The 24,232-nt window shown below is 51.8% G+C and overlaps 2 protein-coding genes across 8 annotated transcripts in view; one reads left to right on the top strand and one right to left on the bottom strand.

Moving 5' to 3' along the window:
- The window catches only part of STRA6 (signaling receptor and transporter of retinol STRA6), a 105,538-nt gene that overhangs the window by 10,043 nt on the left and 71,263 nt on the right, over positions 1 to 24,232 (bottom strand). The window contains exons 1-8 of one of the 7 annotated variants that reach the window (XM_084781688.1): positions 15,087 to 15,280; positions 9,438 to 9,555; positions 5,778 to 5,844; positions 5,363 to 5,448; positions 4,194 to 4,336; positions 3,851 to 3,874; positions 3,517 to 3,683; positions 1,712 to 1,834 (exon numbers count right to left, since the gene is read on the bottom strand). In XM_084781688.1, coding sequence (XP_084637814.1) covers positions 1,712 to 1,834; positions 3,517 to 3,683; positions 3,851 to 3,874; positions 4,194 to 4,336; positions 5,363 to 5,448; positions 5,778 to 5,844; positions 9,438 to 9,532 — 705 coding nt within the window. In that variant the 5' untranslated portion in view covers positions 9,533 to 9,555; positions 15,087 to 15,280. Of the gene's footprint in view, positions 1 to 1,711; positions 1,835 to 3,516; positions 3,684 to 3,850; positions 3,875 to 4,193; positions 4,337 to 5,362; positions 5,449 to 5,777; positions 5,845 to 9,437; positions 9,556 to 10,165; positions 10,398 to 10,452; positions 10,528 to 11,198; positions 11,219 to 12,452; positions 12,577 to 15,086; positions 15,281 to 24,232 lie in introns of those variants that run through there. The other 6 variants (XM_084781687.1, XM_084781690.1, XM_084781686.1 and 3 more) reach the window with 6 other exon arrangements.
- Positions 11,249 to 24,232, top strand: part of LOC311598453 (coiled-coil domain-containing protein 33-like) — a gene marked incomplete at its 3' end in the record, with an annotated part of 29,302 nt that continues 16,318 nt past the window's right edge. The window contains exon 1 of the mRNA XM_084783492.1: positions 11,249 to 11,568. The remainder of the gene's footprint in view (positions 11,569 to 24,232) is intronic.

The following is a 24,232-nucleotide window of genomic DNA, read 5'->3' as shown; positions in this document are numbered from 1 at the left end:
TCACAGAGAGAACGTAAATCTCAGAAGGGCACAGGTGGTGAACACTTAGGATCCTGGCATGTGTGAATAGCAGATCTGGAGCCTGACCAAGAAGCAGATCGTCCCCCGTCCCCCTCAGACAAGCTAGGCCTCCTGAGCCCACACTCCCCATTTCTCCTTAGCTCCAGCTAAGTGCCTACCAAGGCCCCTGCAACTCTGTGACCCAAGGAGCAAGCACCCTGAGAACAGCACCTTGGGTGGTCCTGTTCCTCAGTTACCTGCCCTAGGTCAGCTGGTAGGCTGGGGAGCGCTGCCGCCGTTCAAGCCCATGCTTGTGCCCAGAGATACTCAGCCAGGCTGGGGTTGCAGATGGTATCTCACTCATCTCTTTGCCCTGGCTTTTCCCCTCCAGCCCTGTGACTTAGCCCATCTGGACCCACATCTTGGCCTCCACCCTCCCCCTAGGAGGTCTCGTGACCTCTGCATCAACATTCCTATAGCTACAAACTTGCTGGGTTTCTTGTTGTGCCCAGATTCCCAGGGCTGGCCGAGGGTGCTACCTGCAGGAGGTCCAAGTCAGTGTTCCAACAGGCAGCCAGTACCTGACATGTGGGAGAGGCCCAGAAGCCTTCTTGATAAGTTCTTAGTATCTTTCAAGAATGTTCTCTGCTCATGAGGCATCCATTTGTAGCATCCATTCCCCCGCCCCCTAAAGAATTCAACAATACTTTCTTTTTTAAAAATCATCATCTTTTATATCCTAGGCTGGCCTTGAACTTCTGGTTCCTAGTTTTGGGAGCCACTGTGCCCAGTTTATTTGGTGCTCAGGGTCAAACTCAAGGTCTTATGCATGCTAGGCAAACACTCGTCCCTCAGCCTTGTACAGTATCTCTTGGGACAGCACAGCTCCATCCCTTCCATTCGTCTCTGCCCTTTGCCTGCTCTTCTCCTACTCCACTTCCTCCTTGTCCTTTAGACTTTCACTGAATTCTGCCTCCTCCAGAAAGCCCTTTCCAACACACACACACACACACACACACACACACACACACACACACACACACACACACCACTGCCTTGCATCTGACATCATCCAACAGTTCAGATCAGTTCAGAGTGAGCTTCCTGGACCAGTCCCACACCTGCACAGTCACAGGACTACTGGAAAGCTTCATTGCTCCAACCCTCAGGGGTTTCAAAGTACCGAACCCCTGAATTGAGTTCTGCTTTTCTGGGCCCCAACTCTGCACAAAGCCTGCTTCCCTGGGTACCCTGGATCCCTTCAAGAACCTGGCCCAGCCCTTTGCCTGGGGAGGAAAACACAAAATAGTTACTCTGAATTGTTGGGTTTTTTTTCTTTTCTTTTTGGGTTTTTCTTAGGGGGGTGCTTTTTTGGTTTTTGGGGTTTTGAGGAGTTTTTTGCCCCTGGGGCTTAAATTAAGTAAAGATGCTCCCCAAGCCTGACTACCTGAATTTGATCCCCAGGACCCACATGGTGGAAGAAAAGAATTCACAAAAGTTGTCCTCTCTCTCTCTCTCTCTCTCTCTCTCTCTCTCTCTCTCTCTCTCTCTCACACACACACACACACACACACACACACGGAGGAGGGAGAAAGAGAGAGAGAGAGAGAGAGAGAGAGAGAGAGAGAGAGAGGGAGAGAGAGAGAGAATTTTTAAAATTACATAGACATAAGAAGGCAGGGGTCAGAGCATCCCTGGCCCACGCGCTTACCTGGGAGCCTCCTCCTGTCCGGTAGCGGATACTCTGCACCAGCTGCACTGGGTACCAAAGGCTCAGGAATCCAAGCCCCAGAAACAGAGGCAGGGAGGCCAGCAAGGAGTAGTACTTGTAGATCTGGACAGACAGACACACAGTCAGACCTGCCTTCTTACCAAGATCCATTCCCACCCCACACAGGGCCCTGGGCATGGACCAGCAACCACAGTAAGCCTCTGGTTCTAGGGCCTACAGACTAAGCCGCCCATCTTACGTCCCAACAGCCTAAACAGAACCGGAAGGAGGTGGCACAAGTTCTTCCTAGACCCCCATGGGCTTCGGTGAGGCCTGCAACCAGCCACCCACTTTCTCAGTTTCTGTGCTCCCAGCATGTTAGGGCACATACTATTAAAAACTAGATAAAGGGGGCTGAAGATTGCTCAGTGGTTCAGACTGTTGGCTGCTCTTCCAGGGGACTTGGATTTGGTCCTTGGCACCTACATGGCTGCTCACAACTGTCTGCAACTGCAGTTCTGGGAATCTGGTGCCCACTTCTGGCCTCCCTGGGTACTGCATGCATGTTGCATCCATCCATCCATCCATCCATCCATCCATCCATCCATCTATCCATCCATATGTGTGTATGTATGAATATATATTCATACATGAAGACAAGCACTCATACACATTTTTTAAAATGAAGGTTAAATTTAAAAATAAACTAGACAAAGGCTGGTACAGTTTGTCTAGCACATGCCCTAACACCATGTGAGACCTCCCAGGGTCAGGTCTTTCCATATTCATTCATTTGATTTTCAAATCAGTATATTTTTCTTGAGAGCTTAACGTATGCCAAACTCTAAGTGCTGAACAGTATCCAAGGCTCTTGGTGAAAGAGCTTCTTAGATTTTGGTGTTTAGAGGTCTTTGTTTTCCATTTTGAGACAAGGTCTAGCTATGTAGCCCAAACTGACCTTAAACTAGTGATTCTCCTGCCTCAGTTTCCCAAGCACTGAGATTACAGATGGGATCCATGATGCTTGGCTTTAAAGGAAATTCCCAATCTTCACCTTCCTGGAGAGATTGGTGTTACCAACTCCACTGACTGGTGGGGAAACTGAGTCTCAGACAAGCGATGCTTCCCTCAGAGCACTTAGCACTAGGTAGTGTCACCTTGCTTGTGTATTGCGTCTCAAAGGGCAGCTCTTAGAAGGCATGAGTCTCACTTTAGATTATCCATGGGTATATTTCAAGGCCTGGAAGTGATTGTTGAATGAGTAAAGCAGTGACGGAGTGGATGAAGTGTGGTGATTGGAAAATGAATGAGAGGGTGAAGTTGTGAGGCTGGGTTGTCTGGCTAGAAAACCCGGTACACCACTGTTTTTGTCGTTTTTGTTTTGTTTTGTTTTTTGTTTGTTTGTTTATTTATTTGTTGTCTGGACTGAGGAGTTTCATAGTCCCAGCCAGCGGCCAGTGAAGCTAGTCCTGGGTTTCTAGAATTCTCCTTTGTACCTCTGAGGTTATTTCACTACTCAGCACTTGCATCTATCCATTCTTCCTGCTCAAAGGAAAGGCTCAGAAACCAGGGGAGGGGTGCTGTTGGGGCATCATCTTCCTCTCTGCCCTCCTCCTAGCCTGAAAGCTGCTGGGGACAGGGCCCAGATCCCTGCCCCTAGGCCTCAGCCCCAGAGCAAGTAGGTTGAAGGGCATAAGATCCTGAGAATAGTGGAGGAATAATAGGGAAGCCCAGAGTGTAGACAGCGGTGAGAAGAGCCAGGCAGGTGTGCCCTTCTACCCAAGGCTACTGTGAGTCAGGATTACCTGGGGGTCCTGAGGACACTCTGCTCTCTGCCAGACTTGAACACCAAAGTGGGCCCAAGACAGCACAGTACCCAATAGGTATGCAGTCCGGTGCCCTGCTGTAGCACACGCAGCCACAGGGTAGTAGAGGGCTGGGTAGTAGAGCAGCGCTAGGAGCTTCCAGGGCCCTAGAAAGTGAAACAAATAAGAGACACTAGAGAGAGACTCAGAGCCTAGAGGGAGACTCATCCCCACAAGAGCCTCTTTCTGTCTCTAAGCCCCTCAGCCACTTCAGTGTGGAAGAGCTCACTTTGCTTGGGTCTGAGCAAAGGCTCCATGAGCCTAGCCAAGTTACCTCTTGATGTCTCTGTCTCTCCGTCTGTAAAAAGGAAAGAACCACACAGTGTTTTAGCAAAGGCAAACGGAGAAGTGCTTAGCATGGTGCCTGAGTAAGTAGTCAATAAACTAGGTGTTATTTTATCACCTCTTTCTTCTCTGACCCTTAGTTCTCTCTACTGTAAACTAGAGCTATTAATATATATTCCACCCTTTGTGAAGACTGTTGGTCTAAAGAGGTCATTCTGCGGCCAGCGGTACCCCCTACTGACAGCTGTTTGTGTTGCCATCACCTCCCCCAGCCAAGGACCCCACCCTGCCCAGTCCCATCAGGTCCAACCCTAGGATTTCATGCTGGGTACCTGAACTGGGTACTTTGGTAAGGGTGCTCAGGAAAGGCAGTGGGTCTTCATCAGGGAGCAACAGGCACAGATTGCTGAAGAGGACCACAAAGATGGCCGTAGGCACTGTCCAGGATTGGTCCCCAGCCAAGAAATCCACAGGGCTGCCATAGACAGGGACAGGATACCAGGAAGGCAGTCAGCCCCTGAGCCTTTGGCCCTCCACACTTTGCTCCCTAAACTGTCAAGTAGTCAGTCTATGGTCCAGAGGGGAGAACCGAGGCCTCTTCACCAATCCTTCCTTCACTGGCAGCGTGCCTGTGGAGGGCCTGAGCTGGGCCCTGGGGCCAAAGGCGGTGAGAACAAGCTCTAGATGCTCCACCCACCAGGGGAGCTCCAGGAAACAGCCGCCTCCTCTGGAAGAGATCTGTCAGTCTGGCCTGGCAGATCTTCAGAGAACACAGAGAGTCATAACATCCTTGTGCAACGACCGCCTCCCTGAGCTGGGTGTGGACCAGGGCAGAGGGCAGACAGCGGGCACGGCAGTCCCAGGCTTGCGCTCTCTGCTTCTCTACTCTAGCTTGTCCTGGTGCTCTGAGAGCCCTACCCTGTTTCGTTCTGTTCCCCAGCGAAGCAGACTTCTCCCTGCACCAGACAGACTCTCAGACCGCTTCGCTTCCACAGCGGTCCCCAGCTCCCACAGGACTTGCACCTGCCACCTTTCCCAACGTTTGCTGCCTCCCTCTCCAGCCAGCCCAGCCCTGTGTCCTCAGGATGACACCCGGCTCACGCTCTGGAGTTACAAAACCAAAGGAAAAAGGAAAAGAAAGTTCAGCCATGGAGGCTGTGCAGGGCAACCACTCACAAATCCTGACCCCAGGAACATCTGAAGGGAAGTGACTGAGACAGCATCAGGGGGTGATGACCACTCTAAGCCAGAATGGTTCCCCAGAACCTCTTTCCCCATGGCCTGAACACTCAAACAGGTGGATGGAACAGCTCCTGTACCGCCGTCTGCTATACTTGTCTGCCTAAGCCAAGAAATCTGGGCAGGGAGGGTTCCAGACGCAGGGACGGGAGCTGTTTCTGAAGTCAGAGCTCGCTTTAAAGCATCTAAGAAGTCACTCACTCTCCTAGAGGAGCCTTGTCAACTGGGCCTCAAGTGGGGCTTTCCACAGCCTAGCACAAACCTGGGGAGTCCAGGCCTCCGGTGACCACAACGTGGCCAACGCCTGCGACGTCTCACCAGCAAGGCCAGCAGCAGCAGAGCCAGGAGCTGGAGCAAGAGAGAAAAACAAGGCTTGGATGCCAGGCTTCCCAGAGATCTGAGTCCCAAGACTTAGTCCCTGTCAGTCTCACAACACTCCTCACCCTCCCAGTGTGTGCTCAGGTGGCATCTTGGAGACTGGCTAAAAGATGACAGAGTCTGTGAGATTGGACTTGGTCAGTTTGCGATCCCTATGGGGAGAACTCCCAGATAATCTTCTCCCCACCCCCCCTCCAGCCCCCCCATGGTTGGGCACTAGATCTCCAGCATCATCCCAAATAGGAGCACAAATGCCTCTGCCCAGATTGGCAGCAGGTGGCAAGGTAGGCTGGACTTACCGACAGTGAGGCCAGGCAGATATGGTGCAGGGCAGGCGGTGCACTGGGCTGGCAAGGAGGATTCACCCTGCGGAGCAAATGATCCACGGGTTTAGCTGGGTCTAGGGTTCAAGGCATTTTCCCACAGAGGAGGCCTCATCAGCAGCCCCCTCGGCCCCTTTCGTAGCCTGCTCAGTTTGGCTCTTCAGGGTCAGCCTGGACCCCCATACTCCTGCCTTGTGCCGGCCCTGTGCCATGCTATAGAGCTAGCAACAGGAGACTCTTGGGAGATACAGAGAATGCAAGCTTGATCTCAATATCCATCTTGCTCACCCAAACAATTCCTATCCTCCAAGGTCCTCATCATCCTTCTGCCACTGGGGGGGAGGGGGCTCCCAACTTCTCCTGACCTCACAGACTGCCGAGCAGAGGCTGAGCACACCACCTGAGACAAGCAATCTAGCATCGAGTCCTGTCTGATTCGCTTCTGGCCCCTGATGGCTCCAGCATAGAAGGATTCTTTCTCTTTTCCCATTCCATCTCATAAGTGCACACTGCACAAGGAGATAAATATGGTCAGAAATCCAGGCCGTACAGATCTCCATGTCCTGGGCCTGCTGAGCTGAACACGCTAAATAAAGTATCCCTTTTCCTAATCACCACAGAGGCTCCCCCCGGGGGCTGGCAGAGGTCCTACTCTGAAGGTAGGTAAGCTCAAAAGGAAGCCGGTGGAAAGGACCACATGGAGGGTCATGTGGCAGATAAAGCTTGGGACTAAGGATGGGTAAGCAAGCGGGTTGAGTGCCAGGATTGATAGTTTTCTCGTCTGCCCAGCTTGGGTCTGAGAGCCAGAGGTAGGTTTCCATTGTGAGGGAGGCCTGGGAAGATGGCAGTGTGATATGTGGGATGAGGAGATGGGAGAGGAGAGTTAGGAGTTGGGGTGGGGAGTGTGGAAAGGCTGAAGCTGAAAGGAGTCTATGCTGTGGCTTGCTTTTCCTTGCAAGGAGGCCTGGCCACCCCCTCGTAGGCACCTGCCTGCTGTAGAGCGAAGAAAACCAGAGAGGTGTGCAGAGCCTTGGGACCTTCTGGGTCAGCCTCCTGTCCCCATCTGTCTTTCTCTCAGGACTTCCTGAGCTCATCACTGAGGTGGAGGGGAGAACTGGATCTTTCCTGTGCCCAGCCAAGCTGCACCCATAGGCAGCATGCCTGGCATGCAGGGATGCAGGGAATGGGCATCTTGTCTGAGCTTGGGTCTTGCTGTCTCCTATACCAGTGTGTGGGATGGGTGGGGCTCTGGCCAGCCAGGGCCTCAGGTGTACCACTCAAGTCCCTAAACCCCTCCCAGTGTCTGGTTTCTGCTCGGCCCAGAGTTTCCAGCCTCACCAAGACAGGGACACAGCACACTGTCCCTTGAGTAGCTTGGCCACTTTCCCACAAGCCCACATCAAGCTAGAAGCCACGTTGACCCTGGAAACCTTATTTAGGGGCCTAGCTTGGCTGACACCATAGTGTAGTGTGTTCACTGGTGATGGGTGGGAACCCAGGCTTTGTGTGATTGGCCATGGTGACAATTTAGATATTGCCACAAGAAGGACAAAGAACTGCCTCTCAGGAGAGGTACAAGCAGGTACTAAAGAGTGTAGGGGGGTACAGGAAGTTCTACCAGGCTTCTGAGAAGTGGTTGAGAGGGTCACTCTGTATTGTTGGCTTGACCGCAGTAAGAAATGCCCAGGGACTGGTGAGGCATCTCTCTTGATATGTCTGTGAAAGTGTTCTAGAAAAAAATGAACGGAGGGCAAGAGACCCTTCCTGAATGTGAACAGGACCACCCCTTGGGCAAAGTACTAGTATCCCTCTGGCTCTGTTTCTTTATGGCCCAAATGTGAGCCAGTACACACTGCCGTGCCTTCCCTAACTGTGTACCCTCAAACCCTGAGCCAAACAGTCCCTCCCTCCCTTGAGCAGCTCCCTCTCGGGTGTTAGATACAGCAGTGAGAAGGTAACCTTTCCGGCGTTTTGGGGCTTGAGTAGGACAGAAGGTCAGCATCTCCATAGGAAAAGAAGAGAAGAGGCAGCCCTGGAGTGTGGGAAGAGCCGGAGAAGGGAGAAAACAGTGTGGCTGGCACTAGACAAGCCTCTTGGTCGGCTAGGCCAGAGGAAGGCCGTGGCAAGGTTAAAGCTGGCGTGGGAGGCACTATGGGGCTGTGGAGCAAGGGAAGGCAGTGGCCTCAAGCTTAGAAGTCTGTGGCTGAGTCCATCCTGACCCTGGGGCTCCACCCTACCCTGCAGGGGCACACTAAGGTACAGAAAGTCTGCATCCTGGACCGCTTCAAAGCTTTGATGTAGCACACCCCTGGGGTGTCTGACTCACACAGGGAGAGGTGAACCCAAGTTCATCTCCTAGGGAATCCCCTGTACTACCAGCTTCCCAGTCTCATCTTTGGGGCATGGGGGGGGGGATAAAGTGGGGTGGCTGTCTAGACTGTTCTTTTTCTAAATAAGCAGATTCTAAATAATCCCCTTCACTCTACAGACCCACCTCTCTGCAGACCCAGTCCCCACCATACACGCCCCCTTATTCTGAAACCATACCGATACCCCAGCAACACAGCCAGTTGCAGGCACCTGGCTTCCAGTCCGTGCCCAGCCTGGTCCCTGACACTCATAAGGGCACAGTTTCTGATTGGGGCCTCACCCCAAGTCAAGAGCTTGGTTTCCTTGGATAGCCCAGGCTCCTCCTCTAGTCCATGTTTGCAAAGCAGAGCTAGGGAGGCTGGGGGAAAGGGGGGGATCACAGCCTTGCTGACCACAGACTTTTTCTGCAGCTGTCCAGAACCCTAAGTCCTCCAAACAACAGCTCCTTCCCTCGGGCCTGGGTGGGGCCTCAGTCCCTGCTGGGTGACCCCAACCAAGCCAGGCTGCAGTCCTAGCCTCCGGGGGGGAAAGCGCTTGAGCATTTTTCCTTCTCCAGTTTCAAATTTTAATGGTGAACAGATGTGCACACATCTGGCCTAGTACCACTTCTCCATCCCATCTCACCCCGCCCCCTCCCCCCACCTCTCTGCCTCACCTTTCCCATTCTTCAAACCCTCTGATGGAGCTGAGCTCAGGGTGCCACAGAAGGCAGAGGACTACTATGGCACAGAAAGCCCCTGTTCCTCTGCCAAGGTGCCCAGACTAAACACAGATAGGGAGAGTCAAGGCCAAGCGTTCTCAGGACAGCCATGGTTGAAGGAGAGCTGAACTGTCTGCACACCCTCCCTGGGCTGGCTTGTGCACTTGCTTCAAGAACAAGATCTCCTTTCCCTCTACACCTCCCTAAACGCCACTCAGAGTGGCCCAGTTTCTGTGCTGGGCCACAGTTTCCTTCAGTGACGCCCCAGGTCTTTCTGACTCCCCTGTGCTTGTAAAGCCATGAGGTCTGTAACCCTCTCACTGCTCCCCATCCTGGCTGGCTATGGGCCAGATGGCCTCAAGCCCTACTTAATAATGGCTCAAGAATAGTTGTCCTCCAATTTTATAGGAAGTCTGAAGCCCAGAGAGGTTGTGACTTGCCTCACGCATCACACAGCGTATAAACGGGAGAGCCTGCCGACTTGCCCAGGTCTTTCTGCCCCCAACATGTCAACCTCCCTACCGTAAACCACTCCGATGGCTGATTGAGCCAAAGGCCACACTTACCCATCTGTCTGCCCATCCTCAGGCCCTAGAGGCTCCTCAATGTACCAGCTGTAGTCATCTGACTGGTTTCCATTCTCAGTTGCCAGAGACGCCATGCTCCAACCCTTCTTCCTTGACCCTAGACAAGGGAGAGACAGAAAAAAAAGGGGGGGGCATATAAATGTGAAAAGAGGCTTAAAAGAAAAAAAATGAGAGAAAGAAAACCCGAAACAAAGGAACATTTCTTTTTAAACCTAAAGGTTACTTTCTTGCTTTTAGCTCTCTGGGAAAAGTCCTCCCGGACTGCAGGTCAAGCAGGGGAGGGCTGGGAGTTGGGGAGGGCACACAGGAGTCTCCTCTTGAACTTTCCTACCCAGTCTTGCTTGCTCTGACCCAGTATTCTCCTGCACCCCTGGAGTTTCAGACTCTTGCTGGAGCACCTAATAGGCCAACTGACCTGCTACCAGCTGGTCCACTTTCAAAGAGTTCCCTCGTGCAAACTGCCCACAGAGACCCCTTCCTTCCCCGCCCCAAGCCCACCCAGATGGACCCACAGACAGCGGAGAAAGGGGGACCAAGGAGGAAGGAGCAGCAGAGATGAAAGGGTGGGCGGGCTGTGGCCGGCTCCACTTGGTCTGTCCTGCAGCTGGGCTCCCCACCCCTCCTGCTCTGGGGTCCAGCCCAAGCCCTCCCCTCTGTACCAAAGCTCCCTTGAGACCATCCTCCAGGCTCGGTTTGCCCCCCTTTACCTTTTCAGCCTTGGTACTGGGAACAAACCATAACTCTTGACGAGACCCCACAGATGGATGGCTGCTGACCATGTGCATGTCTACCTCCAGCACCTGCCCCAAGCTCTCCCGCCTAGGCACAGCCCCTGTGCAGAACCCAGCATCATGGCATTTAAGGCAACACCCTACTGGGGCTGGCCACAGAGACAGGGAGAGGACCTGTGCACATGGTCTCCTGAGCATATATGAGGGAGAACACACGTGTTGCACTAGTAAAACCGACTTGATTTCACAAGAAGATAACTCACCCCCACAGGCGGAAATGAGTCCTTCAAACTCAAACCAGACCTGCGAGAAGACAAACCTCGCCTGCCTGCTGCCGTTTGTGCTCCAGCCCCCGGTGAAGGGGTGAGGGTTTCCCTTGCCTCCTAGAGGAGCCGGACCCCTGGCTGCCCCCTCCCTTTCCTAGCCCAGCCTGTAGGGAGGAGCAAGAGGCAGACAAAGCCGAGAGCTGTTCTCAGCTCAGACCCGACACTCTGAGGCTCTCAATCCTTTAGCACCCCACAGAGGACTTGGGCCATGACCTTACCCAGATAGGCTTTAAAAGCATTTTTATTACAGTTATTTAGTGTGTGTGTGTGTGTGTGTGTGTGTGTGTGTGTGTGTGTGTGTGTAGTGGTGTGGGTGGGGCAGTACGTGCCAGGACAGAAAACAATTTATAGGAATTGATACACTCTCTCTCCATCATGTGGGTCCAGGGGAGGACGGAACACTGGTCACTGAGTCCTGGTGGCAAACACCTTTACCCATGGAGCCATCTGACCCCCACCTCCTTTTAAGGAGACATTTATTCATTTATTCTTTCAAGAGAAATGTACTGACCACCTACTATGTGTGCCAGTACTGCTGGGGATGCTGGGATTAGAGGGAACACAGATTAGGGAACTAGCCCACCAAGGTGCAGAGGGAAGGCATAGGCTGTCCTAATCAGCTGTGTGAAAACTGTTTTTGCAAAAGAGCTGTGGGAGTAAGGAGGATTTCTGAGGAAAATCACCTTTGGGTGGAGCTCTGAAGGCTACCAGCTGGTCACCAGACACCAGAGGAGCTTGCTTCTTCTTTAAAGAAGGAAACTCCAGAGTGAATGCTCGGGGTACACAGAGCCTCGGTCTCACATGCTCCCCTCTGTGCTGCTAGCCAGGCCCAGCAGGGCCAGATTGGGCCCCCACCTCCACCCCCCACCCCTGAGCCCTGTGAACCTTCACTGCCTCCTTCCCAAAAATCCTGTCTTCCTGGAAGAAGCCTCTGATTTCCTACCCATCCCACAGAGGAATCGACAAGACAGAGCTTTCTCAGACACAACTCAGGAGCCTACACCGGATCCATCTGATCTCAGCATAAGGCAAACCCTGCCCCTTGGTCCTATGGTAAGTTCTCCGCGGACAGGACCCTGCCTCTCCCTCCCCTGCTCTCTTTCTCTCCTTTAGGACAGTGCTGGCTTGGAGATCACAGAGACTCTAAGAATAGTCTAGAAGAAAAAAAAACCCTTGTTTTAGTGGCTCTTTTTTACTCATGGTCGTATGTCCTAGGTTGCTACATGCCAAGCTTGCTTGAGTTCTGTGCCCCAGTGACAGAGCCTAGCGTGCCCTTTGCCTCCCAAGGGTCACAGCCACTCAGCATAGACAGCAGTTGACCCGTGTCTAATTTTAACCCTGCCTCTCGTGATACTTTTAACAAAGAGAGTTCAGTCCTAGACAGTGGCCAGATGCCTGAACAAGACAGACAGACAATCCCGGTTGGATGCCTTTACCTGTCAACCTTGTCCTGTCTTAGAGGGGTTTCCTGCTACCTCCCAAGCCTTGCTAATTTACTCACTCCAAATATCTCAGGTGATAGTTCTGTCTCAGCTGCTGATGACATAGGGCCATTTTACAAGACATAACACATAGGGAGGTAGGAAGGGACAGATCACCATGAACCATCAGAGCTGAAGGAAAATACAGTGGCGGGGGTGGGAGGTGGGGGGGAGGGAAGGGAAGAGAGAGACAGGCAGTACAGAGACAGTTATATGCAGCCCAAACCTGAAGAGAGGGAGGAAGGGACCCTATCAGGCTGCCCGAAGGAGCCTCTGTCCATTCAAGGATGAACTATGGAGATAAACCCTTGCCAAAGCCAGGCATGGCCACTACCTTACCTCCTGGTACCAAATCTGCTCCCCCAGAGGATTTCCTATAAATGCTTCCTCAGATCCCAAAACACCACCTCCCTTTTCCCTAGGGAGATGCAGTGGCCACCTAGGTGGCAGCCCTACCTTTCTGGCAGGGATAAGGAAAGTATAAACTCTGTCTTTCTCTCTTGTCACGGACCCAAAAGCAGCACTGGGGCCAGTGCCTGAGGCAGAGCAGCACTGGCAGAGAAAGCAGGACAGGTTCCCACAAGGCAGTTGGTAGGAAATTTTAGGGAGAGGCAGACAACCTGCGCTCGTGTTGGTTCTGTCCCTGCAGCCCTGAGTGATGCTATACTCCCCTTGGGTCTTAACCCCACCTCTGTGGCGTCCAGCCTACAGATTCTTCTATTGTGGCTTCTCCCCCCAAGACTTGTCTTCAGTGACTTCATGGCCTGAGAATGTGGAGGCACCACACCAGACCTTGTTGTAGCAAGCATATCAAAGCATATCAAAGCCACAGAGCCCGGCTGGGCTATTCAGTACCACCACCGCCCCTTCCAGTGCCTTCTATCTACCCTCTGGTTCTCCCATCTACTCTGGTGGGGCCAAGAGGAAGATCCATGGGTAATGGGCAACCATGTGCCTCCAGCTGAAGACAAACTCACTTCTTAAGCTCAAGGTTCTTCCTTAGCCTGAAACAAGAACAGTGTGGTCCTCCCACCTGCAAGTCCGAGGACTAGCTCTGAGAGGATGGGAATAAATCATCTGGTCACTCAGGCAAGCTGGTAAGGAGCCAGGGATGCTAAGATATGCCCTTGAAGGACTTCTGCAAAGTCCTGGGCAATAGGTCCAGCCTGCTCCTGGGAGCTGGCTTCATAGTGGCCCCTGTACCCAGAACAGCAGCAGGTGAGTTCTGGAGAGAAGAGGCAATTGGAAGAAAGAACTGTAGAGATCAGAGGAAAGTGGCAGACATAGTAGGGAAAATCATCCTGGGGGCTTCCTGGCAGAGGGGGTATGGAACAAGGGCCCTGAGGCCAGAGAGGTCAGTCTAGGCATGGTCACAAGAACAAAGTGTCTTAGGAAGCTGAGAGAGGGAACGCAAGAGACAGAGAGAGATGGAAGCAAGGCACCCTAGCCTCCCACTACAGCCTGTGTGAGCTCTGGTGACTGAGATGAGACTGATGCCAAAGCGCCAGGACCTCTCCAGCTAAGGCCATCGGCCATCTGGGCTTGGTAGGGAGAAACCTTGGAATGAAGCTGGTCCTTAAAAGCTTTGGAATAAGGCTTCCTTCCTCTTGGTGTTTTTGTTCAAGTTGATTAAACCTGAGGAATGTTTGTGTCCAGGAATAGAGGCCCACGTGGGTGCCTGTGGTTATCAAAATCTTCAAAGGGCCAAGTGCTAAGCTCAGAAGGAGCCAACAGCAACCTGCAAGGAATGGAGGGGGGACAGCAACATCCCCAGAACTCTAAAGTCCTGTCAGGATCTCAGCAACATCTCCTACATGTCAATAACTCCACAAGAACCCCAAGAACACAAATGCTTCCCCTGGGGACCCTCAGAACTTCATAGGCACATGAAACCACTCAAAACCCCCAGGATGTTAGCCTGGGGAGGGGTAGAAAGAGGGTCCAGATCTCAGTGAGCATCAGCCAGAGCCCACGGACCCCCATCATCCACCACCCTCCTGTCCCAGCCGTGTACTCTAAACCCACCAACATATCCCAAGTCCTACAGCACCCAAAACTCAGCTACATCCCAATCCCACTGAAAGGTCAGGGCCCATTGGATACTCCAGCCTATTATGGAGCTGGATGACGGCCCCCCAAATATCATGAAGGTAAGCAGAAAGGCTTCTGCAGCCCCAAGAAGGCAGGGGATTGGTGGTCTGCCCATCTGAACAACACACACACACACACACACACACACACACACACACACACACGGAGAGAGAGAGAGAGAGAGATCAAAAACAACCCCAGAACACACAGCACACACAGGGGCCAAACTATCTTGGCTCCACACAGTGGGCTGGGAAGCAGATCTGTTGGCTGCCAAGCTTGAGAGAAGGTGTAAGCGTGGGTGTTCTTTATCTCTTTCTTCCTCTTGACAAACAGGAGGGTCAAAGCACCATGGCATGCTTCCCTGGAATTCTATGCCTCCTGACCTATAGCAGCATGTGCTGGGTTGAGGTAAGGTAAGGCAGAGCAGGATAGCTGGCTGTTCCAGAGGAGGGGCGAGTTCTTCCTTTACTAGAAGGATGGGTTGAGGTAGACCATAGAGGGATGATGGGAGAGCTCAACTTCCGCTCAGGGCAAAGGCAACTTCCTTGCTCTTGTGGAGTAATGCGTCTCCCTTCTGGTGAGACAATGCTGGTAACATGTAGTTGCTACACAGGCTTCAGATTTGGAGTTACACAGTGCCATGAAGATTGCGCAGCCGTAAGGGTCTAGGTGTCTCCGTTCCCTTGTGTCCTCCCTGGGCGGCATTGCCATGATGAGGCCTTGAGAAACAGCCTTGAGCTTTGTGCTGACTGCTGGCAGATCTCCTGCCCACCCCAGGACAGAACTTGGGCCCTGCTCTGATGTGACTTTTGTGACATTCTCGTATTTTTTTTCCAAGCTCTCACTCGCTTCCCAGGCCCCTGCCATGCCCACAGTTGCAATCTGGTCCCTCCGAATAGAATAGTTTTGCCCACAGCTTCCATCCCTTCAGGCCTCCACAGTTTGACTCTGGTCACAGTCCTACCTAGCTTTCCAGATGGCTCCAGCCCACCTCACCTTGAAAGCTTCCTTGACTTCCCCTTCTGGGCCTCTTCCACTTCCTTGACTGATCTGGGGAGACACAGAGTGCTCCTGACCAACTAGAGCCTTCTTTTCTGAGTCTCAGCCCTGCTAGAGCTGGGATCCAGGAGACTGGCTGGTTTTAAGGACACAGTAGTTGTCCTGAGCAGGTCCCCACACCTGCTTTAAGAGCCACTGTTTGATGTCCCAGAAAGCAGGCCCCTCCCAGCCATCGGCCTGCCCCCCACCAGACCTCCTTCCTGCAGTGATGTGATCAGAGGGGCCAATCCTTTTCTGTGCAGCTCAGCTCTGTGCCCCTGAACTGCTGGGGCCCCACACAACACACAGGGCAGCGTGTCTCCTGTGGTGGAGTCTCTCCGCCCCCTAAACCATTTGCCCGAAACTTGATCCCCTTGGCCCTCAGAATCACCCGCACTGGAGAAACCCGGGCTTTGATGGCTGAGTTTCCCCAGCTGTGGCCACGGGTAGCCCCTACCTACCCTCATTTGTCATCATCCATCACTCCCAGGGGGGCATCGCCTGATGAATTGTACTGAGCCCAGCCACCAGCTCAGCTTTTAATAACTGATCAGCATCCTGCTGCTGCCCAGCTGGGCTGCAGGTCCTGACCATGGGGCAGGGAGGAGGGGGACCACACTTTGATGAAGCTGGAATTTCTGGTATGAGCCATTCTAAGAGGAAGCCAAAGAGCCCCTCAGAGACCCTCCTCTTCCAAGCCTCACAAAGAGGCTGCAGCTCTGGGTCCCACTCACCATTCCTAGCACATTTCTATACACTCCCAAGGCAATGGGGACAGCACCAGATCTGCAGCACCTGTACACTGCTCCCTAAACACATCTTAAAAGGGTACCCTGCAGGGAAGCAGCTGCATGGGGGAGCAAAAAAGTGCTTAAAAGATACCAAACCCTTTGCTGTGTCAGGTTGAGTAAGAAAGAGTGGATGAGGGCTAGAACAAGAAAGGAGTCCTGCTTCTCAGAGGTCAGTCTCCTTTTTGAAGAGGAAAGTTGCTGCAGCCAATCAGGGTGGGCAACCTGGGAACCCTAGGCTCTCGGTGGCTCCAGGAGAAGAGAGCAGGAGTGTAGACAATTCCAGGCAGGAGAACCTCAGCTGCCCAGGAGTGGTGGAGAGGAAACACAAACAGCCCAAGGCTGTGGCTGGGAAGCTGTCAGTCAGCTGGTTGCTGACGGGCCCCTTCTTGGGGAGAACTGTTGGCATAGACAGGATTAAGCCGTGAGCCGAAAGAATGCCTTGCCTGCCCTACTTAAGAAAATGTGAAGCTGTAGCTATGCAGACAATAAGCCCGATGCTGTTTAGAGTAGAAAACAACAACAACAACAACAACAATAAGCTTTGATAGTTTACAGTGATGAACAATTTCACTGGGATAAAGAAGGTACTTCCTAGTACAGCAGATCCCAAGACACATTGCCCAGCAGCAGTAACCACCCTGCCATGGCAGCGCCACATGGAAATCCCATCCTGTTGTATGCTTCAGACAAGAAAATGAGTGTGTTTCGGGGTGAAACTGGCAGGCACACAGCAAACTGTTCAGAGTGGTCACACTGCTGCCATGTGATACAGGCATCTGTTTGCAGGTTCTTGGTCTCCTGGATAAAGGAATTTTTAAAAGGACACAAAGGGAACAGGAGAACTATTTATTGGAGTCAGGGAGAAAGAGGCTTCCCTGAGCAACAGAGCCTGAAAGCGGGACCTTAGAAGCTACTGGGGTAGGAGGGTGGGGGGTTGGAGGAAAGGGGAGGGTGTGGAGATGCTGGCTTTGAGAATTTAGAGATGAGACAGCCAAAAGGTTCAGCCATGAGTCTGAACTCCTGCGTGGAGAGGTAGGGCTTTGAGGTGTAGAAGGGCAGATCTCACTAAGGGACAGCTGTGCCCCATTTCTGTCTCCTTTACCTTTTGGCTTACGCGGGCCTCCTTTAGGCAGAATACAGGACTTTTCTCTTCAACCCAAGAGAGGTAATAGTTCTGACAGGGAGGCAATGGCTGTCTTCCACTGACCAGCAAGCAGGCCATTTGTAAAGAGAGTTACCTGCCATCAGACATGGCCTGTTCAGGGGCCAAAGGATATCCACATATTGGTACATCATGTGTCCTAAATGGTACCTGGGAAGCAGATGGCTGTGGGGGGGGGTGGGGGGCTTTCTTGTTCCCTTTCTTCCTGCCTACTTCACCATCAACACCATCAGCATGGGGGAGGGGTGAACCTATCAGAAAGGGTTTTCCTGGTTGGGAAGGGATGCTTTAAGCTTTCATCACATGTATAATGTTTTATTTAATAAGCGAAAGGAAACTGTAAGGATGTGCCTAAGCTTGATGTAGATAAGAAGCAGGAAGGCAGCGTAGAGCTGTGTGACTGGACTCCACTCTCAACCAGTATTGCTAATCTCCCAGACTCCCTTGCAGCTCGATGTAACCCTAAGACTAAGTATCACTTAGCGAAATGGAAAAGGTATTGAGCATAGCTTAGGACACGTTCTTGAGAGAGAGAGAGGTGTTTTCTTCCTTGGCCTCCTTCCAGAAGACTAAAATGCAGTCTTGAAGGCTGGATCTCACGAAGTCTTCTGGGACTATAAGGCAAATGTCCTGAGTTAAGTAGGACAGAGCAGTAAGTTAGCTGCAAAGATGGAGCCTGAGCTAAGGCTAGACCATAAGGCAAATGAATAGTCTATCATATGGTTCCATGGTCTTTCAAAGCCAAAGGAGAGTTAACCACAGAGATCTCATGACGTGGCAGGTCAGTAAACTGAGGGAGAAGTTAGGTCAGAGGTAATACCTCCCCGTGCCCATTCCCTTCACAGAACATTGCTCTGTCCCCGGGAACCTCCCTTCCTATAGCTTGAGCTTCCTCCATTCTGGAGTCAGAAGATCCCTTCTGGAATAAGGGGAAGACCCCTCCAGTTCACTAGTGAACGGAGCCGTAGCCCTCAACGGCGTGTCTGCTCACTGTCCGTGTGCAGCTGTCTGTCTGTCTCCAATAGCAAACTTCTTCTCCCTCTCACTGTCCCGCCTGGCTGTCTGTCCCTGTCAGTCAGTCCCTCCATCCTGAGCGTTAGACTCTTTGTTTCCATCTTTCTGTCTCTCCCTCTTTTACCCTTTTCTTCCCTCTGTAAGAAATGACAAATATGAGTCTTGTCTATCAAATACTACAAAACTTGTATTTATGACAAATAATTCAAAGCTTTTTATGTTCCCCACCTTGTAAGGCTTTTGTGCAAATCTTTTAATGTACCATACACACTATGCAGTAAATCCGTTGTTTACACAAAGGCCAGCTGCTGTAGTGCAGGAATTCGGTGGCCTGGAGCAAGCGATTTCTTTCCCCTCCCATCATTTCCAGTGTGCTAATTCTTTTCAGACTAGCCAGTTGGATTAAGACTGTGAGGTGAGACCCCAGCCGAGGGGCAAAGACACAGTCATCACCTGATCAGAGTCAAAACCAATGCACTTCCTGTCTCAGTGTGTTTGATCTTCTGGCCTCCCCCTCTTGATCAAAAGTAAAGGTTGCTTTGTCCAGCTGCAGTGGCGGTCTCCTTCTTTGCTCCCAAACTTATTTCTAACCCTTCCTGTCCTTACTTTATTCATAAAATTTGTTGCTTAGGCTGGCCCTAAACTTGTAGCAATCCTCCTGGCTCTGCCTCCCAAGTGCTAGGATTGTAGGTTTAATAAGCAATTATGCCTGATTTGGGATATGTTCTTGTCTTTCTTTTTCTTATATGAATGTGTATGTGTGCCCCCCCCCCCCGTATGTGTGTTCATGTGTGTACAGGTGTATGCAACTTCAGGTGTCATCATCAGCACTGCTGCCTGCCTCCTTTGAGATAGTGTCTGTCATTGGCCTGAAGCTCACAATTAAACTAGCTTTTCTGGGATTCTCCCACCTCTGTCTCCCTAGTGCTAGGATTACAAGTGCATGCCATCACACCGTTATTTTTATGTGGATTCTAAGGATCAAATTCCAGTGCCTCTCTGCAAGGCAAGCACTTTATCATGCCCCAGCCCATCATGCCTCGCTCTCCTAACTCAGTTTCTCTCTAACACACACACACACACACACACACACACACACACACACACACACACACACACACACACTTCCTCCCTTCCTCCTTCGTTCCCTATGAAATTTGCTTTCTCCTCCCAAAGGTTTCAGACAGGCCCCTTTCTCTGCCTCCATCTGGCCCCTGACCAGGCCAGCTCCCCCTGCTACCCGCTCTAGTTCCTGCTCCAGCTTACCTGCTCTGTCTACCGGGAGTTCCTGGAGGCCTGGGGTCTACGGCCCTCCAGTCTACAGTCATGAGCCAGCTAGCCACCACTGGGTCCCAGGAGCCTGCTGGGCAGCCGAGCAGTCGGCAGGGGCAGGCAATCAGACTCCCAAAGGCCAGTGCTGCTGACTCTGCTATTTCGCCTGCCCCCCCAACCCCCACGCCTTGCCACCCCTGGAACTTCATCCTTCACGGGCAAAGCTGATGAAGGGGTTTGTAGGGGTGACCCCCACAGCGCACTGTCAGAGCTTACTCCCACAGCCCCTATCCCGCCAAAACCAGGGCTAGAGGATTTCCGAGATAGCCATGTCACCCTTGCCTTGCTGGGTCTGAAGGGAACAGCCTCAAAAGTACCACACAGGAGAGAAACGGTTTCCAGGTAGCCAGGCATTCCGTGGAGGGAAAGAAACCCATGCTTCTATAGTAACTGTGCCTTTGCCACCTACAAGCTGAGTGATTACAAGTTCAAATCCTCCAACCTGGGCCTTAGTTTCTCAGTCTGGGACGTGAAGACAAGCTGGCTGCCACGCTTTCACTTTGCAATCCTGTCGCCCTGAGTGCTGGTGACACTCAGACCTGAAGGGGAAAGGATGGGCTTGAGAAGGAGGGACGCTTTGGAGGGAGCTGGGGGAGGGGGAGGGGCAGCAGTACAGGATGCAGGCCTATGGGGAGGATGGGATGATCTAGGGACCCCACAGCCTGGCATCAGGAGACCTGAGTCCGCTCTCTCTACCCACCTGCTCTCTCTGGTCTGCTTCCTCTGCTGGGGACGGGGATGAGTGTCTCGGCCACAGGTTCCCGGCCACTTCCAGAGGACTCCCAGATGCCACTGCTTTTGGTGAGAACTCAGCTCTATGCAGAGGCTGGGAGTGGGTGAGTGGAGAGCGAGTGGGAGGTAGGTGCCTGGAGATGGGGGCCTAAGAGCCCTCAGGAGCCCAGGGGTGTTGGCAGGGAGGCTGAAAAGAGTCATTGTGGGAAACAGGAAGAGGCCCTCTGGAGTGGTTAATTACAGACCCAGGCTCCTCCAGACCCCAGCAGCCTCTAAGTAGCCATTCTTCTACAGAAGAAAGAAGAGTTCAGGGCCCCTTACAGCTTTCGTGCTGGAAGTGCAGAAGGTGTCTCGGAAGCCAGCCTTCTGAGACTACTGGTTCCCTACACCTTCCTCCACCCTCAAGGAGAGGGTGGACTCTGCAACCCAGGACGGTCTCCTCTGAGATTTGAAAGCTGTTAGCAATGGGATTCCAGACCTGTCTTTCTATACATGGTTGGAGTCAGTTTCCTCAAGTGTAAAATGTGGGTGCCCTCCAGTCCTGGCAGCATGCTGAGATGCCACGACCATCTCTGCAGAACAGAGGCCAGGACTGTTCTGGAAAGTCTAAGCATCAGGATGTTCTGCCTCCTGCCCTGCTTCATAGTCCGTCACAGCTTCCTTTCCGTCTGAGCACAGAGGCTCTTTACTTCTCACAGATGGAATCCAGATGAAATAGCCACAACTACAGGCAGAGCTGTTTTGACTTTCTTCTTATATTTCTTAATGTGCACGGTGGGTTTATTGTCTGTGCAGCAAGTATATGCAGAGCCCATAAAGGCCAGAAGAGTTGGATTCTCTGGGGCTGGGGTTATAGAGGATTGTGAGCCACCATGTGGGTGCTGGGAATCAAGCCTGGGTCCTCTGGAAGTGCAGCCAGTACTCTTAACAACTGAGCCCTCTCTCAAGCCCTGGCTGAGTTGTCGTCATTAAATAATCCTCTCATTCATTCATTCCATAATGTTGTAGTCACCTCCGGGATCCCTATTACTTGTTCTGACCTGGGCACACAAACCACCACACGCTCTCTAGAGAAATGTCAATAGTGACTGGGTGAGTCATCGGTTGCAGCAGGATATGAAGGTACAGGATGGCCAAGGAGAGCATCCCAGGAGGGGCCGAAGGTAAAGGTTCTGCCAGGCTGCAGGAAGAGCCGTCTTGGTTCAGAAGGAGCTGGGCAGTGTGGGCAGAGGAACCACTCATGCAAAGGCAGACGGTGTGAAGGTGCAAGGTCGGCCTGGCCTGATGCAATTCGAGCCTTCCCCAAGATGCTATCCTGTAGGATGCAAGCCAGTCTGAAAGGACAGGGCAGAGAGGTTCCATTCATGGGGGAACCTGAGAAGGCCTGCCCAATGAGCATCCAGACAGCAGAAGGTGAGGTTGCCAGGAAATGAGGGCTGGGGAAGGGAGCTGCTGTTTAATGGCAGGGGTGGGGGGTGGGGGTGGGTTGGCGGGGGGGGGGGGCGGGGGGCAGGGCAGCTTCTGTGTTATAAGATAAAGAGTTCTGGAGCTTGACAGCATAGCAGAGAGAGCACACTCCTGAAATCTATCTCTAAAACCGTGATCTGTTTATATCTATATAAGTAGTTTTTTTTTTTAATAATCACTGGTGTTTTGTTTTGATCTTTTTCTTCATGTAGCCCAGACTGGCCTCCAACCTGAGATGTAGTCAAGGATGACCTTGAGTATCTGCTCTTCCTGCCTCTTCCTCTTGTATTACACTCATAGTTATATGGTGCTGAAATCAAACCTAAAGCTGGGTGTAAGAATCCTAGCGACTGAACTACATCCCCAGATCCAGGGTTCTTGCCATTTTCTTTTTTTTTAAAAATTTACAACTATCTATCTACCTATCTACCTATCTACCTATCTATCTATCTATCTACCTACCTACCTACCTACCTATCTATTGTGTATGTGAGTGAGCTTTTGTTCCATAGAGCTCATGTTGAGCTCAGAGGACAATTTTAGGGGGAGATGGTTCTCTTCCACCCTGTGGATCCCAGGAATGGAACTCAGGTTTTCAGACTTGGTAGAAAGTGCTTTTACCCACCAAACCATCCCATCGACCTAGTTTTTGGGATTTTTTTATTTTTGGTTGTTTTTTAATACAAGCCTACAACAGAGAGAGAGAGAGAGAGAGACAGACAGACAGACAGACAGACAGACAGACAGACAGAGACAGAGAGAGACAGAGACACACAGAGAGACAGACACAGAGACACAGAGAGAGACAGAGACAGAGAGAGATAGAGACAGAGACAAAGAGACAGACAGACAGACAGACAGACAGACAGACAGAGACAGAGAGAGAGAGGCAGGCAGACAGACAGACAGATAGACACAGACACAGACAGAGAGACAGAGACTGAGCCTACCTAGAGGCAAAGTAGGGAAGGGATACTTGGAAAGGATGGGATGCCTGATAGTGGAGCATCCTAGACCATGCTGAAGCTAACAAGAAACTTCAGAGGCTTTGTGAAAAGATGGAGAGGGCAGCAGGGAGGACGGCAGTTCTGAAGGGACTGGGAGAACCAGCTGAGAAGACCCCCAGTTCTTCTGGACACAGGCCTTGCCCGCTGGAGCAGGGTAGGAGGAGTGCAGTGTGCAGAGGCCACAGGGCCTTGGAGCAGACTCTCCTCTATGATCGCTGGGAGTGGCTTCAGACATACAAGGGAAGTGCTGGTTTACCAAGCACTTTGTTTCAGGACAGACAAGCAAAGACAAATCACAGCCTCCAGTCCATTGCTGGCCACATGTAGGTTTTCAGGCAGCCTCTGCCACCCCCCCCCATTGCCCCCAAACAGCCATTCTGCCCGTTCTGTGGCTTTTTCCCTGTGTGACTTACAGAGTTCCAAACCACTAGAGCTACGGATGGCTTATCCACCCTACTGCTGCCCATCACACTGAAGGGGCACAGACACCCAGAGAGAAGGGATCTACTGAGTGTCACCTCTTCCTTGGTGTCTCCTTGGGAGCCTGAGGAAACTGAATTTGATAGCTGTAAAGGGAGCCTGCCACACATACTGGAACCCTTAGCAGGACTTGCTGGCAACCATCAGTGTCTTTTCCTTTATGAAAATGACTTCAGCCAGCGTGAGTAACTGCAAGTGAGCTGTCCTGAATGTGAGCTGTGCCTTTCATAAACACCCTCTACACCCAGACCTTTCCTTCCACAGCTTGAGGCTACAGAATCTCCCCCTCCCCCACCTCAGCACAAGGTATCACATCTTTGAGTGTTTTGTAGGAGACTATGTGGCTTGACTCCTTAGGTTTCAGACCTAAATTCTCACTGAACATTGAATCTGAGTAGAGTTTCCGAACGTGCTTTCAGCCTCACACACTCCATCTAGAAAACAGGAAATGATTATGTCCACCTTATAAAGCCACAAGAGTGCCTGGTGCCCAGAAGCTGCTCAGCAGAACAGTATCACCAATGGTAATGCCATTGATATTATTGGCCAATGAGGATGATGAGTATAACGATGGTGGTAGTGATGGTAGCGGTGATAAGGGTTTTGTTAACAGGGGTGGTGATGGTGATAATTGTTGGGGTCTAGATGGTCTGAAGTTCCTTCCTCGAGCACAAACCTGCCCCAGATGTGACCCTGTGACTGTGGAAAATAGCAGATAGGAGATAGAGTCTATGAGAAATGTCCTGGGGTGGGGAGTGGGGTGGGGAGAGGCAGGGAGTGCAAGAGCTAGGAAGTACAGAAGAAAGAACTCAGATAAGGGGGTCAAAGACACTGTTTTCTCAAGGTCCGCTTGCAATGCCATCTCTAGTAGCTAGACACACAATATATAAACAGCAGTGGGGAAAAAATAAAAATTTCTCATTCTTAAAGTGATCCCAGAGTCTTGTGTCTTTTCCTACCATCAACAACCCTCTTTTAGGTCCTTGTGATGCCCACTGCTGTACTGGCCACAGTAGGTAATAATGGTGGTGGTGACAGTGTTGGTGGTAATGGTAATGGTAGTGGTGATAGTGGTAATGACAGCAGTGATGGCAGTAGACTTGGTCTTTATTGAAGAGC

This window comes from Acomys minous (genome assembly GCF_964271855.1).
Source record: "Acomys minous genome assembly, chromosome: 5".
Classification (NCBI taxonomy): domain Eukaryota; kingdom Metazoa; phylum Chordata; class Mammalia; order Rodentia; family Muridae; genus Acomys; species Acomys minous.
The sequence above is the reverse complement of the archived record's forward strand: the minus strand, read 5'-3'. Positions and strand labels throughout refer to the sequence as shown.